The sequence below is a fragment of the Halichoeres trimaculatus genome, unplaced genomic scaffold (genome assembly GCF_033239565.1).
Source record: "Halichoeres trimaculatus isolate MK-OKI-2021-1 unplaced genomic scaffold, fHalTri1.1 fHalTri1_scaffold_3, whole genome shotgun sequence".
Taxonomy (NCBI): domain Eukaryota; kingdom Metazoa; phylum Chordata; class Actinopteri; order Labriformes; family Labridae; genus Halichoeres; species Halichoeres trimaculatus.
The window spans coordinates 42,241,197-42,259,336 of record NW_027437181.1 but is presented as its reverse complement, the minus strand read 5'-3'; the positions used below and the strand labels follow the sequence as shown (position 1 = coordinate 42,259,336).

Below are 18,140 nucleotides of genomic sequence, written 5' to 3'. Positions count from 1 at the left end.
GACAGGCAGGCAGACAGACAGACAGACAGGCATGCAGGCAGAGAATGACTGTCTACTGCTGAGGTTGCAATACCAACTCAGTGATCTGGGGGTCTAGTGGTGTAATAACAGATCCCTGCTGCGTGTGTGTGTGTGTGTGTGTGTGTGTGTGTGTGTGTGTGTGTGTGTGTGTGTGTGTGTGTGTGTGTGTGTGTGTGCGACACATTGCTCTGCACTTTTTCTGGAGCAGGCTGAGCAGCAGGGTTAGGGTTTGCTGGCAGATGCTGCACATGGCTTCAGTCCCTCACTCTGTTCATTTCACCTCTGAGACTCTTCTTCCAACACTTCAGATTTTTTGATCAAAGGGTCAGTAATGAAAGAGCTTCATTCTCTTGGTTTTTACTTCTTGAACACGGAGCCGAATATCCATCAGCTCAGGAGTTTGATGCAGTTTCATGAGTCTCTGATGTATGTGAGCCTCTGACATACCTGTGTTTGTCTCTGGCAGCTGTTGCTGCTTCTCAACCCACACATTCAGACTGCAAAGATCTAAAACTCAGGCAGCAAAAGACACAGTTTGCATTCAGAGCTCATCCCTTCATTCATCCTGTAGACAAAGAGCCCAGACTTAGTGGAAGCCTGGAGTGAACTGTGAAGTAAAGATCAGAGCTCTGCTTCTGAATTTTCAGGTTCAGGTTTTGTTGACAGAAAAGTAATGAATGTGTTTTCCTCTTGAAATCTTATTCTCTGAGTCCTCTCGTCCATTTCTGGGAGTTTTCACAGGAAACTTTAATTCAAGCATTTCCACTTGTTGATCTGAGCTCAGGTCGCTGCAGGAGCAGCTAGTCGACCCAGACGTCCTCTCCTCAGCAACTTTATCTGGCTCCTTCTGGGGGACACGGGTGCACTCCCAGGCCAGGTGGGACAAATGATCCCTCCACTGATTGCCCTGGGGTCTCCTCCCAGCTGAACTCGCCCAAATCCTCACCAGAGGGAGGTGTTCAGGTCTCATGCTTTTCAAATCCCTGAAACACCTCTGGTGCTTGATGTAAAGGAGCAGTGCCTCCACTCCAAGCTCTAGATCCCAGCCAGCACCTCAGTCTCTTGGTCAGAACCCAGATCTCTTGGCCAGAAGTCAGGGTTTTTGGCGCAGATGGACTGGTAGATAGAGGCCTTCAAACTCAGCTGTGTCTGACAGTCTTACAATCCATTTTTTCCTCATGTACAAACTATACCCTGAGAAGTTTGACCTTTTTCTCATGGGTCAAAGATCTGAGGTCTTAAACCTTAAAGACCAGTGGTACCGGTGTGTACAAGACCCGGTGTGTATCTGTGTGAGCGTAATGAGCTCTGAGTGTATAAGAAAGTCCACCTTGAACCACACTTCTAATACCGTACAGTTCCTGAGTGAGGCCACACTGAGGGCCCAGCTCAACCTTGTGAGGTTTGGTGGCTGTTCAAATAATGTGTAATAATAATAATGTTCAAATAAGACATACATCTCCTTAGTGCTGTGGGGTGTTCCAGTGTCCACTGTCCGAGTTGAAGCTACTGACTCCTGTGTTTGAATGCTAAATGATGCTGAATGATGCTGGGACACGTCATCCACACAGATACTCCAGTCAGAGAGTAAACATGGACACACAGTTCACAGTTCAGTACATTGTATATCTTTGTGTAACTGCATTACAACAACAGCAGGATGCATGGAGATTGAATCAATGTGGAGGACGAATGATGAGTAACATTAATGTCAAACAGCCACTAATTAGTAGGGATGGGTACTGAATTAGGTAGTTTTAGAGGTACCGACCAAATTCTGTGAAAAGTACTGGGTACCGATTAACCTAAAAAAACCCCAAAAGGTCCCATGTTTAGGTAACTAAATGCATCCTTGGAACTGTGAAGGAGTGGAAGAGTAGGCGATTTTTCATGCTGTACATGAACACAGGATTGAAGAGTAAATTTGTTAGACTGAAATTTTTTTACATCGTATTTTTAAACAAATTAATATTTTCTACCACGTAAACACAAAAAAGTACCTTAAAGTGGTACCGTTGAGTACTGGTACCAATTGCCAGGTATCAGGCAACAGTACCGTATCGTTTCAAATGTGAAAGGTACCCATTCCTACTGGTGGTGGTACATATCAACAATGTCGACAGTGTATGGTATCTGCAAATAATAAAAAACAGAAGGAGAATCAGAAAATTACGTCTATCAGACATAAATATAGCTTTACTTTGCTATGTAGCATTAGCAGCGCAACATAAAGAAAATACGCTATTTTCCGCCACACAAACAAACATAAGACATCAATCGAAATGTTTGTATCACAACACACACTCATTTAACATAACCTGTAAGTAATGAAAATACTTATATATATATATATATATATATATATATATATATATATATATATATATATATATATATATATATATATATATATTCCACCTCATTATAAACAGTGATTCCTGTTTACTCTGTCAGGATGAGAGCTCACAGCTTAGCTCTGTGCAACACAGAGTGGAGATGCTAACAGCTGGTCACAGCCAGGTGGGAACTGGAGCTGCAGGACTCTGTTTTTGACTCAAATACCATCAGAGCAGTCTGCTTCATTAAATAAACTTTGAGACAGAGCAGGTAGCAGGAGGAGATGGCGCACATTTTCTAATGATATTTACAGACACGTGGTTTTAACACGTGAAAAGAGGGGGAGGAGGAGGAGGTGAGACTTACTCTGCAGATTCTACAATAAAGTTTGCTAAAGGACAACCTTATCAACATATTTATGTAGAGTTACATCACAGGTATGACAGAGGGCAGCCAGCCTCTCTGATCCAAATCCAGACTATGTGGGACTGTGCTGAAACTTCATTAAACACCAACTGCACGCTTCAAATCACACATTCAAACACACCGGCTCCTCCTGACCCCCACCTTCCACATGCAGTTCAGTCTGTGCTGTGACCTCCACTCCCACTCTGTCTGGACTAAAAGGATGAAGTAGGAGGGCAGAGAGGAGCCAGGGGAAAAGCAGGGATCTGGAGGGAGCTGAATGTTTGTGATGGGAGAAGAGGCAATGTGATCACAGCAGCAGCAGCAGCAGCAGCCGCGACATGTTTTCTGAGGAAGTTACGACAAAGACAGAGACGGAGAGAAGGAGTGAGAGGGGGAAAGTTGTTGGAGATGGTAGCAGTAACTCTCGGCTGTGCGGCATGTGATGGCTGAATGTAACAGCTGTTCTCTAACTGGGACACACACACACACACACACACACACACACACACACACACACACACACACACACACACACACACATACACTGTGCACAGGCATGCTGGGCCTGGGACTCGGAGGCATGTCAGGGAAAACAATGGCCTCTCTTGTGTGAGGAGAGCTGTTGGAGCAAACCTGATAAAGGAGTGAGGCAGAGGAGAAATGATGATGAGACGCTGAACAGGCAGAGACAGAAATATGAAACAGCTGCTGCAGCAGACGCAGAACGGCAAGGACACTGGTATCCAGTGACTTTCTCCACCTCCTTACTGGGAAACTTCCTGAATGTGTATCTTGGCTGTATCTGTGTTATCTGCAGCGTGCCGTCCCTGCACATTCTAGCCACTTCCCCTGTGCTCCCCTGTGATTGGCTGTCACAGACTCACGCTGAAACAGTGATGGCATGAGTAAGGGGAATCCCACACAAAAGGAGCTGTATCTGAGAGTGTCAGAGCTGCTCTCAGCATTTATCCACTGCTCACTAAGAATCATTAACGGTCCAATGAAGACACAGCCATGTGGCTCCTATCTATCTGTTAAGCTAGCGTTTAACCCTCAGATCTTAGAGTTCGTGGAATGGTTAAGAGTTTGCTCCGCTGTTTAGTAAGGCTGAACGATTTTGGAAAATAATCTAATTGCGATTTTTTCAGACCAATATTGCGATTGCGATTTAGCATACAATTTTGGGGGGGACATTTATCTTCTACATTGTTCACTTAACACAAGTTTTAGGTCAATTTATAGTATGACTAACATGACAAAAGATATTGTTGACATTTAAACAAGTCTCTTTTTGTATTTCTTGAATGAAAAAGAAAAAGGAACACTGTAAAAATTTACTGACCTCCCGTTGTCAGAGATCATTCTACTGGATGGAGCTTTGTAGCTCACAGGGTTTATTTTTTTGCCAGAAAAAAACAGCATTTTGACTTTTTACATTAAACTTTTTTTTTTTTTAATTGCAGCCTTTCTGATTGGAAAATTGCATTCTTTTACATTGTGATGTTGTTTTAAAATCGATTAATTGTGCAGCCCTACTGTTTAGTGCATGGACAGAAAGAGAGGCTGACAAAGGAGGAAACTCACATGGTGGCTCACACCTTTGACTGTTTGGCGAGTGATTAAAAGAGAGATGTCCTGTGTGTCTCCTTGTCAAACTCGATGTGGTCTGCTCAGATACCCTGCAGGCTGCCTCTGCTCTTGGAGGGTGATATGCTCCTGAACAGGGTTAAAGTCAGGGTGCTGCTGCAGAAGCTGCTGTTTCTTTTTTGTTTTTTTTTGTTTCCCTGTCACATCCAGGTCCCTCTGTTTGTGCAGCACTCACAGCACAGATACCCAGGGTGGGAGATCACTTGCCACTCAGCAGCTGAGCTCTAAGAGTCCATGATAAACCTGCTAAACATGAGTAGCATGGGAGCTGACTCGTTCATAAGGGTTACATTCTGCTGGCAGTGTTGACCAACCATGACACTCCTAGTGAGGGTTGAAGATCCTGTGGAGGACTCACAGTGGACTTTCTTAAACTTCACTAAACTTGTTGTGTACTTCAGAATTTATATATATATGCTCTGACAGGAGCTTTTTTTCAGAGGTCAACAGATTATTTAATTCAGAGCACATTTTACTCTTTAGAGCTTTATTCTGTCCCTCTGGTGCCCCCGTAGTAACTGTACATGATTTGCAGCTGAAATAAAAATCCCAATTTTCTTTCTCCAGTGTTTTAGTAAACCCTTATTTCAGCCTCTGACTGAAGCACTTTGTTTAAACTGCTGTCTCTTTAAGGCTCCCTGCTCCACAACCCCCCTTCACTCTGATTGGCCAGCCCTTTGGAGGCAGAGTTATAAGTAGAACTTTGTGTTTGGGGCCCAATTTCAGCAAGTCTGGACAAGGTCTGGTGTAGGTCTGATGTAGATCTGATGTAGTTCTGGTAAAGGTCTGGTGTGGGTTTGGTGAAAGTCTGATGTAAATCTGGTAAAGGAGCTGCAATAGATTTGGTAACAGTCAGGTGTAGATATGGTGTAGGGCTGGTGAAGGTTTTGCGTGGATCTGGTGTCATTTTAGTAAAGGTCTGGTGAACGTTTGGTAAGGGTCTGTTGTAGATCTGGTGTAGATCTGGGGAAAGTATGGTGTAGATCTGGTATAGATCTGGTGTAGATCTGGGGAAAGTATGGTGTAGATCTGGTGTGGATCTGGTTTTAGTAACCAGTGAGTCACTGGTTACTAAAACCAGATCCACACTCATTACAACAGTCACTGGCAGTGACTGTTGCTTTGTCCTATCATGGAGTAAACCGACGCGGCTCTGCTCATCGACCCTGGCTGCAGCTACCTTATTGAGCAGATTATCATTTGAAACCCAGACATGAGCTGTCAAAGTTGCTGTTTGCCCTCTAAATCAGTTTGTTTGTCCTCAAAGCTACAAACTGAACAGATGAGATTGTCTTTGTCCTGTCCATCTGTCCCTGTCCCTTGTTTTACTCTTCCTCACTTCTCCATTTACTTCTCCTTCCTCTTGGCCAACTTCAGGGGGTCGGGGATGGCAGCAGACCAAGACTTGAATAAAAGCTCTGTTAGTATCTTGGCTGACATTGTGTTGGACACACACACTCTTACACACGCCCACGTACACACTCCTGGCAGCTTTTACAACTCGTTGTATATTGCTGGGTCTGGATTTGGCAGGTAAGCTCAAGGACTCTTTGAAAGACCATTAAATAGACGAGGCCTGGTGTACACTCACACACCAGCACCACCCCGCCCCTCCTGTTGTCTCAGGCTCGTTTTGTATTCAGGCCGGCCCGTGAGGGAAGGTGAGCGTCCAGACTGAAGCACTTTACTGTTTTAGAGGGCTGGAGTGAGGGATGGCAGGGTTCACATGCCTCCATACATCTTCCCCGCAGCGCTGCAGCTCTGCTCTTCCACCCAACTACAGCTGGTAGTAAATACTCCAAGAACCAGAGGAGGGGGTGGAAGAGCCGCCTGGATGTACACAGACACAAAACCAACAGACGTGAAAGCTTCTCCCCTTCACCTTCCGGTCCAGTATGAGAGCAGAAACCACATGGAGCAGTGGATCAGGGAAGTACAAGGAGGGAGGAACAAGGAAGGGGGACTTAGGAGGAAGGACTGAAGAAGTAGGAAGGAGGAGGGAGGAACAAGAAGGAAGGACTGAGAAGGGAGAAAAAAGGAGGAAGAAATGAGGAGGAATGAGAAACCAAGAGGAAGGGATGAGGTGGGAGAAACAAGGAGGGAGGAAAGTAGATAAAGGAACAAGGACGGATGAACGAGGGAGATGAAAGAGGAGGTTGGAGTTACCCACAGTATTTCACCCACTGTGTTTCCCTCCAGAGCTGTACCCACAGTACTTCATCCACAGTTTGCTCTGCGGATGAACTAGCAGTGCTTTGTTTCTACACTCAGACAGCATGAAGTACGATGAGCATTAGCTGACATGAGACAACGATCAATAGCTCTCAGTGCTAATCTGCTCAGGAAAGATTTCCTGTCTTTAGTGGACGTGTTTTTGTTATTGCAGATTTATTTTGTATTCTCTCATCAGCCCATCTAATGGAATCTTATCGACCTGAATTAGCTTTTAGCTTAAAAATAATAAATAGAATGTTTGACTGATGAACCACAGGAAGTTGTGAGAAAATCTGATTTTCAGTTTTAGACGTCACCTCTGAACCATTGACTGTTTGCTAACACTTGTCTGAACAGCTAGCAAACCTGGTTTTAGCAAATTACCTTGATGTATAATGAGTGGTTGCTTGTTAAGATCAGAGTCATGACGGGGTGAGTGGTACCGAGGACGTTGAGTCTACCAGAAATAAGTAAAATATCACAGCTTCAAACACTGATGCTGCTTTTACTTCCTCTTCTGGTTGAAGTGGCTTAGCAGAGATCAGCAGCTCAGAGATGCTCTCTCCAGTTCTGTAGTTGGTGTCTAGATTGCAGGACAGGATGTTGCTTTCTTCTCTCTATCAAGGATGGTCCAGTAGCTCCTCAGTCTGCTCTCACATCTATATCTACTACCATCATGTGTTGAGTTTGGAGTGAGCTGTTGAGCTGTTGTTCTCTGAAACTGATTCACGTGCTCGTAGGGAAAAGTGTGTGATCGTGAACCACCTGTTTCCCTCACACCAGCTGTGAGAGAGTCCTCCAGATAGTGTTCAAGGAAGTGCATGTTTGTGTTCCTGTGAGTGTGTGTGTGTGTGTGTGTGTGTGTGTGTGTGTGTGTGTGTGTGTGTGTGTGTGTGTGTGTGTGTGTGTGTGTGTGTGTGTGTTGTTGGATGTCAGTGTGTTTGAAGCTTTCTTATCTGAAAGTCGAGGTGGGTCAGGGTCATGACCAGTTCAGCCCTCTTCCTGCTCACACGTTCACAGAGCCGTCACAGGCAGTGCATCCGCTGCACAGAAAGAGTCCATGCATAGGACACAGTACAGCCCATTACATAGAGTAAAGAAAAGATCAGTAAAGAGTTAAGATAACTTTTTATTGATGCCTGAAGGGAGAACAGGTGTAACAACAGAACAGGATGAAACAGGCTGCACCAGGAGGACACAGTAAACAAAGAAATAACAATGATTCAGATACACGAGACTAAGCATGAAGAAAAGACCAATCAAAATCCATCACACAGATTAAAAAGGTAAACAAGTTAATAGGGTTGGGACTGTATGCTTTTCTCCCAATTCTGTTCTTTCACAATTTTTGGGGTGCTGATTTGACTTGAAATGCAATTCTTCGATATTTTTGCAATTTTTTTATTTTTAGTTGGCTTCTTTAACTCCAGAAGATGTGAAAAAGTTGAATGATTATGATGATATTGATGTTTACAGACTATCAGGAGCCATATTTTCCAAAATATTGCACATCACATGTGAGTCAGTTTTTAGGATTTATTCAGGGGATTTGACATCTTAACTTTTTCTGACCCAGCTCATTAAAAGACTAAAGAAAAGGACCTAAATTTGAAGAAAAATGAACAGAAAGTCATGATTCAGAATCATTAAACAAAAAAATCCTGATACTTCGACACATTGTGTTTTTTTCTCCCTCCCCTACAAGTTAAAGAGATGAAAACTGTCGACTGAAATTTAGAGCCTTTATTATCAAAGGGGACATGCATCATTAAAAACCCATTCTCTCAGTATTTTAGCTCGTATGGGAAGGAGATCTATGTCAGGAGAGAGCAAATAGATTTTTTTGTTTTTTTTTAAAATAAAAATGACTAAATGAATAAGAGGTGTGGGTTTTAACATGTTTGAGTGAACGACAGAAAAACACACTGACGGTCATCAGAGCTCACCTTGTATCTCTACATACCTGTGCAGTGATGTCATCTAAAAATGAAAGGAGCTCTGAAGTATTAGCTCTTCAGGCTTTAATCCCAGACCCTGAGGGTCCGAACTCAGTCAGTGTGACCCCTGACCTGTGGACAGCCTGTGGACAAACTTTAAAGACTCCAGGTTTCAGGTGCAGAGTTACTAAGATTTAGCTTCAGGGCTCTTTGCCTGTGGATTCTTTGATGTGTTCGTAACGATGTGTGGAAGAGACAGACTCATCTGTGTTGATGTCGCTGATTTCTAAAAAAAAAAAGGTTCCAGACTTTTAATGGAAGATGCACTCACTGATGTACTACTCTCCAAACATCCTCCTACACAATGTCACTTTCACTTGTTCATTCAGTGATGTCAAAGGCTGATGTACAGAGAGGCTGAAAGTACCAGTGTATCTTATCCATAGCCGTTCAGGAACACTAGCTGTGTTACTTAAGCAGCGCAGTGTTTCATCCAGTAAATTCTTGGTCCCGTGGACCAGGATGTCGGATTAAAACAGCCTCCTGAAAGACTCAAAACTACAGAGAGAGCACCAAGAACAAGCATGAGAACACCAAAGAAATGGACTGTCCTTGGGTTTATTTTTTTTTCTGTTCTTTCTATTTTGTGTTTGGGAATCTATCCATTTTTTTCCCCTCTTTTAGGTCCTCCTGGTGTAATGTATACAGCTTTATTAATATATGATATTATCCTGCTCATTACTCAGCTACAAACATGTTGGGACAAACGTCAATAAAGATTTTTCCGTTTGTTTGAAATGTTTTTTCTATACTGTTAAAGGATAAGTTCGGTTTATACAGCTTTTACATTGTTTATAGAATGAAGTAGAACAAAATACTCACCCAAAAGGCTTTCCTGATCCAAGCAGTGCTTTGGAAGATATTTAGATCCAAAATCATGCAGTGGGCGTCCGTATAAAGGGATTCATCGGGGCATAGACAACGCCGCTCCTAAAACTGCATTAATCGTCCAAAAACTCGTGTTTTTCACCAATATTCCATCATGGTCCGCTCCGGGTTAGTCCTGTGCTGCAGTCTGTGTCACTCCAGACAGCGCTGTGTGGCTGTACTGACCTCTGAACTGACGAAGACTTTGTTTACGTTTGCCCCTCCACGCATGCACAGTGCGGCTCATTGTTTCGGCGCTGTCTATGCCCCGATGGATCCCATTATAGGGACATCCGCTGCACGATTTTGGATCTAAATATCTCCCGAAGCACTGCTTGGATCAGGAAAACCTTCTGGGTGAGTATTTTGTTCTACTTCATTCTATAAACAATGTAAAAGCCGTATAAACCGAACTTATCCTTTGAGGTTAGGCGGACCTTGTAGCGTAAGAATGGTTTGTAGAGTTTGTAGCATTAGTAAAGGTAGTACTGTTGTCAGGGATTGAAGGGTTAGAAGAGTTGGTAGAGTTTGAGTGAGTAGGGTTGGTAAGGTTAGTTGGGTTAGTAGGGTAACTAGGGTTGGTAAGGTTAGTAAGGTTAGTAGTTTGAGTAGGGTTAGAAGGGTTTGTAAGGTTAGTAGAGTTAGCAGAGTCAGTAAGGTGGGAAGGGTGAGTAGTGATAGGAGGGTTAGCAGAGTTAGGAAGGTTAGTGAGGTTGATGGAGTTGGTAGGGCTGCTAAGTTTCGTACAGTTGGTAGTGTCGGTAGGGTTAAGAGGGTTGGTAGAGTGAGGGTTAGGAGCATTAGGAGGGTTAGTCAGATTTGTAGAGTTAGGAGGGTTGGCAGTGTCAGGAGTTTTGGTAGTGTTGGTAAGGTTAGTAGAGGTGTGAAAAAATACAGATACTGCAATATATCGCAATGGTATGACGTGTGATAAAATATGAATATTTCAACTCTCATATCAATATTTTTGTTGAACTAAAATTTTATATTTTAGGTGAGTTGGAAGTACATCTACCATCACCTCCTCTTTGGTAGATAGCACTGAAGAGTTGCTCCAATGTATGTTCCCCGTAAACCTTATAACAAATAAGATCTCAAAGCCTATTCAAGATATTTTATTTCTAAACTTGATGATGTGGGTTTCAATGTTGAAAATGTCAATGTTTTCTCTCTGTATTCATTTTAAATGAGTAATATTGGCTACACCAAGTGACATTTATGAGTTTCACCAACTGACCACTTCTGTCACCAAATATTTTTTTTGCTACATTAGTTTAATGTCACAGTGCTTTAAGAGACAAACTTGATGCACTATATGTTGCACTATATAAGTTAAATATATGAATGAAACACGTCATCTGACTTTCATTATTTCAAACACAATGAAATAAAAAAGCTGCTTTTAATCAAATAGTCCTTTGAGTAGAATATCGCATTCTATCACAATATTGTGATATCGTAATATTATCATATTGTGACCCAAGTATCGTGATGGGTACCCCTTAAGGTTAGAGGTAGTAAAATATTCCCAGTGATCCCACAGTGATGGGTTCTTATCCGCCTGTTGTTGTGGAGTTAACTTTCCTCATTCAGCTCTCAGTTCTTTCTATCTGTTGTCTTTTTTCCTTTATACAAATGAACCCTGCAGCAGTCTAATGCTGATGGCAGGTTAGACAGCCCCCCCCCCCGCGTTATAGTCATACTTATTGAATTTATCCCAAACAGAACAAAGTATAACCTGCAGATGTGACTGATTTTTTGTTTCATGCAGATACCTCCTTACTTTGGCTTTGTGTGTTTATGCATACAGTCAGATGAAACAGCTCTAACACACACAAATACACACACACACACACACCCCTCCGTATTATGACATAAACATACCCAGCCCATCCTGTGGGTATTGATCTCAGTCAAACGGAAAAGGAGCTTTGTGATGTTAATATGAAGGAGTCATCTGAAGTTACCTTCAAAGAGGTCCTTTTTCTGCCTTCTTTGTTTCATCTTTCAAACTGTCGCTGTGGAGCTGTGCAGGACTCAAAGAGAACAGATCAATCTCTGAACTGATAATAAATTCTGTTTATTATCTGGGATTGATCTTTGAGCAGGTCTCCATGGGTACATGTGTGTGAAAGGAGCTCTTGTTAGAAAGCCTTATAAGATTATGATAAATCAAGAGTAAGAATTAAAAAGAAATACTCAGAGAGAATGGATCAAAGACAGATTCAGAGAAAGACTCAAAGAAAAAGACCCAGAAAGAAAGACTCAAAAAGAATGACCCCGAAAGACTGAAAGAAAAAGACTCAGAGGGAAAGACTCAGAGAGGAAGACTGAAAAAGAAAGACTCAGAGATAGAGACTCAGAGAATGACTTAGAGAAAGAGACTAAGAGGGAAAGACTCAAAGTGAAAGACTTATAATGAAAGACTCAAAGAGAATAACTCAGAGAATAAGACTCAGAGAGAAAGATTTAGAGACATCAGCTTTTGTCTCTTGCGGCTGTGAAAGAATGGATAAAGATTGGAATGTTCTTTATTTGATTGGATTGGTAAACACTGATAGTGGAGGAGTGTTTGACTGATTGAAACCTGCACACAGCCACATGAATCAACACACACACCCTTTGCATTCCCACAGCACCAAGCGGGAAAGTCTGTGTGGGTGTGTGTGTGTTTGTGCACATCTTTTATCTCAGGCTTCTGAACATGTCAGTGCATCGGTGTGGTTGTGTGTGTGTGTGTGTGTGTGTGTGTTTGATTGATATTAAATTTTCACAGAACAGGTGGGATAGACTGTGCGTCATCTGTGATTGGGTCAAGTTTTACGTTTAGTCCCTCATGTCTGTCATCAGGCCTCCACCCCCAGGCCTCCACCCCCAGGCCTCCACCCCCAGGCCTCTGCTCCTTGCCCTCCCAGACACAAGCTCATAAGCACAGAGACACAGAAACACAGAGCTGACTGTTCCCACTCTGACCTCAAACCAGTGCACTCTCTGCCCTCTCCATCTTTCTCTCGTTTACACTTTTGATGCACCTAAGGCGAGGAAGACTACCCCACTGGTGTATTTCACCAAAAATGGGCTCTGAAATGGCACATTTAGCTTTTTCTGATGTTTGATTTGAAGAAATTAGAGTATTTCTATCACAGATCCAGTACATGGCTCCATCAGTCAGCATTTATCCATAAAGAAGCCTGAGACGACAGAGTCCAACTCTACGCCTCTGGTCATTCAGTGTGTTTGTCTGAGGAGCTGTAAACAGGAAGTTAATCTCTTCGCTGTATGAAAGAAGCCTGCCTGAGAAATGACATCATGTCAGTGTGGTGTAATCTGACAGGGATTAAAAGTTTAAACTGAGTTGAGATTGTGTCTGAAGGCTACATGTTAATGATGTCAACTACAAACCCTCAACTCTAAGTGATACCAAACACATTTTCTTTAAGGCGTTCTTCTTTTGTCCCCTGTGTCTCCAGTCATGGCTGAGGAAGTACGGTTACCTACCACAGGCCAGCAGACAGATGTCCACCATGAGATCGGCTCAGATCCTGTCCAACGCCATCAGCGACATGCAGCGCTTCTACAGCCTGGAGGTCACAGGACAGATGGACCCTCAAACCATCAGGTCAGCAGGGCACAGATATCAAGTTTTTGTACACTGCAGGGGCTGTTTCTTACAGCGGTACTGCCTGAATGATATCATGATGATATGCAGTCACTCTTGTTCTATGTCTGATTGTGGAGGTGAGCTGTCAGCATCAGCAGACCTGCGCTGTGCACATGCTGTGAGGAGTTCGAAAGTGATCTTGCAAAAGTCTCTCTTCTAGATATATGCCTGATCATAATCCGCACTTTAAAGTGATACTCCGGGATGGAACAAGTTGGGTCCTATCACACGGTTTATAGCAGAAATTACCCCTACAGCTGTGTTTTTGTGCAGCAGAAGCCCAGAGCGCTCGCACCAAACACCCCCTCCCTGCTCCTCAGCCGCTTTCCTCTGCACTCAGACCATATTTTACTTGACCAAAAACACAAACGGACTCCCACCAAAAAAATCTGATATCGGTCTGCATTCACGCTTTATTTAGAGAATTTTCAGCACGTTACTTTCACACAAAAACACCGCTAAATAAGGCTCTAGTTCTCATCGTGTCTCTTCGTCCTGGCAGACTACCTGCTTTTGTTTATATCTGGCACACCGCACGCGCGGACTGATACGCTAAGCAGTGAGCGTCTCGTAGCCAGCTCTGGCTCTGCAGTGGAGGTAGCGTTGTTTTACGACACGTTGAGAGCTAGAGCCTTATTTAGCTGTGTTTTTGTGTGAAAGTAACGTGCTGAAAATTCTCTAAATAAAGCGTGAATGCAGACTAATATCAGATTTTTTTGGTGGGAGTCCGTTTATTTGTGTTTTTGGTCAAGTCAAATATGACCCCGTCTGAGTGCAGAGGAAACCGGCTGACGAGCAGGGAGGGGGTGTTTGGTGCGAGTGCTCTGGGCTTCTGCTGCCCAAAATCACTGCTGTAGGGGTAATTTCTGCCCTCAACCTTGTGATAGGACCCAACTTGTTCCATCCCGGAGTATCACTTTAAAGTTAGATTACCAGCACCAATATAGGTTATTTTGAAACGCTACTTTGTAGTGTCTTTGTAGCTTCCCAAAAATGTAAACTTGAGAGTCTATCAATGAAATGAAAAGTGAGGTTACGTTAGCTCTGATTGGTAGATGACTGGCAGGACATAACCAGGATTCACTAACGTTACACATTAAGGACACGTCTTAGAGCACCAGGCTGCCAGTAATGCTACATATGGACGGCTACTAAACTACTGTATGAACTGAGAGTTTGCTTGTTGACACATTAGCCTATGGATATGTGCTAATAGTGCTACATAAAGCCTGTTACTGATGTTTGGTCCAAACTTACGTTTGCTTGTTGTCACGCTTCAAACATCAGCACTAACTGTAACGTAACTGTACTGATAAATACCTACCCTGTCACGTTGTATCCAGTGAAAAGTTCACACAGAATTTTTCTTCCCAAACAAACACATGCCTGGTTAGAAGTAATATCTTTATGCCAGTGTGCGTGAGTAGGTGGCGACGCAGTCCAATTAAAACAGATCTTGTTCTTGACACGTGACGCAGATGTCATTGTTTACATTCAGCCAACTTCCTGTCCCAGACTACCCCGAACTACTTTAAAACCACACCAGTCTCATATTGTAATGTTGAGTACAAAAGTAGTAATCTAAGACTCGATGCACCCAAATGTTATTTTTGAAGTCAGAGATTGTCAGACCTGACACTAAATCTTAGCAGACTTCTTTTTTAACACTTTTAATTCACTGATACTGACCAATGAAAAATACACACCTGCTGCAGTAGCCTCAGTGTTAATATGATAACATGATGGCAGTCTGTGTGTAATTATGAATGAGTAACACAGACTTTTAACAGATGTACATGTGAAACTTTATTCCCGTGTTTCTTCACATGTACTTGGCTGATCAAGTCTTGAAGATGATTCACCTTCAGCCTTTTTCTTAATCCATGTCTGGTTTTGCAGTAGTTGCATGGTGAAAATGTTGCTGACCCTTCCATCTATTTCCAGCTGTGTCGTTGAATCAGCTCACTCAGACCCCTCCCCTAAAATTTTCAGGTGGGCTGAGGGGAAAAAGTCAGGGTTGTAACTCCAGCTGTTGAGTTTTCTCCCCCTGAAGGTTTTCCAGAGTTTGTTCAGGTTTGAACCTAGCTTTGGAAAGATGTGTTAGAGTATGAAAATTTCAACCTTTTTGTCTTGAGCAAGGCACCTTTCCTGTTTAGCAGCATGAGGTGACTCTCGGGTAAACCTGTAAAAGGAATCTCTCGTTTGTTCCTGATTTTTTCATCCCCTTCAGTGCCATGAAGAGACCTCGCTGTGGAGTTCCTGACAAGTTCGGAGGTCAGATCAAAACCAACGTGCGGAGGAAACGCTATGCACTCACTGGACATAAATGGAACAAAAGCCACCTGACGTACAGGTTGGTCCAAAAAGAAAGAAGGTTTTATTTTGTTGAAGGTGGAGACTCTAATGCTTTAAATGATTTTTTGAAAACTTCAAATTCTTTAAATCTTTGGAATACATTTTAAAAAGTTTGTCCCAAATCTCCTCCATGATTCCCCTGTGTTTGTCTCTCCAGCATCCAGAACTACACCCCAAAGATCGGAGAGTATAACTCATACGAAGCCATCCGTCGGGCCTTTAAGGTCTGGGAGAGTGTGACCCCTTTGACCTTTGATGAAATCCCCTACCTGGAGATCAAATACGGACGCCGCAAGGAGCCGGACATCATGATCTTCTTCGCTTCAGGTTTTCATGGGGACAGCTCGCCATTCGACGGGGAGGGGGGCTTCCTGGCTCACGCATACTTCCCTGGACCTGGCATGGGAGGGGACACACACTTTGACTCCGATGAGCCGTGGACAATAGGAAACCAGAATGTTCAAGGTAAATGATGAACGAAATGGTAGTTTACAAATAAAGCACATTAAGGCTGGATAGCACTTTTATTATTATTATTATTATTATTATTATTACTATTATTATTACTATTATTATTATTATTATCATTATTTTTTTTTTTATTTAATCTTTATTAACCAGGTTGGACCCTCTGAGATCAAAACCCCTTTCATACGGGAGACTTGATGCCCACTGCATCATGACATTCTCTGTGTGTCACTGTTTTGATCAGGATACTATGTAAAGAGGAATAACCCTGTTTGTTCAAGCATGCAAACTGATTATCCCAAATGTTTCGGAAATTATCTGTATGAGCAGTTCTTCTTCTTCCTATGAGGCATGGAGCGACCTCTACCTCTGCTGTCAGGATGCCTCAGTCTTTGGTTCGGTTGTACTTTTGATCTGAACAGCTGATCCGAGCGCTGCAGGCAGAAAAGTACATCGGTTATGTGTCTGCAAATCGTGCACAAACACACTGGCTTTCTGATGGCATTGAAACACTTCTAGCGTGTACGCTTCAGCCCAGAGGAGTGCTTGGTGTTTGGGTCAGAGTCTCTGAAAATGAGCTCAACCATGTGACAGGACTGACGCTGCAGTCTCCAGGCAGCTCCTCATCCAAGGGGCCCAGCTGGCCAGTATCGGTTGTTCATAACTGGTGACATGTAACTCTTACAACCCTCCCTCTGAATGATGTACTCATCCACTCACTTATTGATCACTAGTGGCAGCACAAGAAACAGAAAACATAAAAATAATCAGATCTGTCTGCAAATCTACTTTTCGATCTGTAGTCGGCTGAAGTTTTGGCCATAATCCATCGTGAACCTTGGTCGCATCGTGTCTGTGCTTCATTCTTTCCCAGTGATGGCCCTGAACTCTCAAACGCCACCTGACCACGTGCAGAAACAAAGTGATAGTTATTAAAGTGTCTGGACTGTCAGACGTTTCCAAAGTTCCTCTGTGCACCCATGAACCCGCTGACCAGAGAGGGATTTCTCCAACAATGGGCTTTCCTGCTCTGTTATCTACACACAAACACATACACACAGAGCAGACAGAGTGTGTGCGCGTCAGGGCATGTGTGTGTGTGTCAGTATCTGTGTGATCAGCTGTGTGTGGGGTGTGTGGCAGCACAGATCACAAGGATGCCACAGTAAGTGGGAGTTCCAGTGGCTCAGACCTGCAGACTGGTCTCTTTGTTGCTGCACCTTGTTTAAAAAGCCTGAACGCAGAGTGGGAACAAATCCCCGTCCTGTCCGACGTTCGCGCCACACGTCCAATTAGCTCAACTTTTCACATGTCGTCTTCATTTAGCTCATTGCTCTGTCCCTCCAATGCCAGATCCAAACCTTTAAGTTCCTCCTTTTAATCTGCTGCCAAAGAAGGATTTGGACTGTGTTGTATAATAAAAGTAAGTAATGAGTGTTGTCGTCCAGAAACACATCTGTAAGATCTAACAGGCCTATGGTTTACCGGTTTACCCCTCTCACATGTTACGTTTGAGAATGAGGATGTGGTCACACTGGCAAACCGTACCATGCCTAAGCACGCTTCAACTCTCAAGTCCAGTTTGTTTGCCCAGTGTGTTAACAGTACGGAGAGGTGTGCTTTAGCACGATTCACTTCATGCACAAGCACAGTCACGCAGACATGAGGTATGATCCATGAGGTGTGAGCACTGAGACCGCTCCTCTCGTCAACCTGTTTAAACACCAGGAGTGTTAGAGGGCTGTGTCAAGCCAAAACGACTTAACATCAGGGATGGGTACCTTTCACATTTGAAACGATATGGTACCGAACCCCGGTACCTGGCAATCAGTATCGGTACTCAACGGTACCAGTTTTCGGTACTTTTGCGTGCATATGTGGAGAAAAAATCAATTTGTTTAATAATAAAATGTAAAGTCTTTTTACTTTAATATAGTTATTCTTCAATATATAACCCTATAATGCTGTGTTCATGTCCAGCATGGAAAATCACCTACTCCTCCACTCCCTCACAGTCACAAGAATACACTTGCCGTATTTTCCGCACCATAAGGCGCACCTAAAAGCCTTCAGTTTTCTCAAAAGCTGACAGTGGGCCTTATAATCTGATGCGCCTTATATATGGATCGATATTGATTAATCATGGCTACTGTAGTCAGGGGGCG

The 18,140-nt window shown here is 43.2% G+C and overlaps 1 protein-coding gene across 2 annotated transcripts in view; it reads left to right on the top strand.

The window, feature by feature from the left end:
* mmp15b (matrix metallopeptidase 15b) overlaps positions 1–18,140 on the top strand; it is a 49,354-nt gene that overhangs the window by 2,102 nt on the left and 29,112 nt on the right. For both annotated transcript variants that reach the window (XR_012598073.1, XM_074665810.1), the window contains exons 2-4: positions 12,962–13,110; positions 15,383–15,505; positions 15,665–15,972. Coding sequence is in view for 1 of the 2 variants with exons in the window: in XM_074665810.1 (XP_074521911.1) it covers positions 12,962–13,110; positions 15,383–15,505; positions 15,665–15,972 (580 nt within the window). In the remaining variant the exon portion in view is untranslated. The remainder of the gene's footprint in view (positions 1–12,961; positions 13,111–15,382; positions 15,506–15,664; positions 15,973–18,140) is intronic.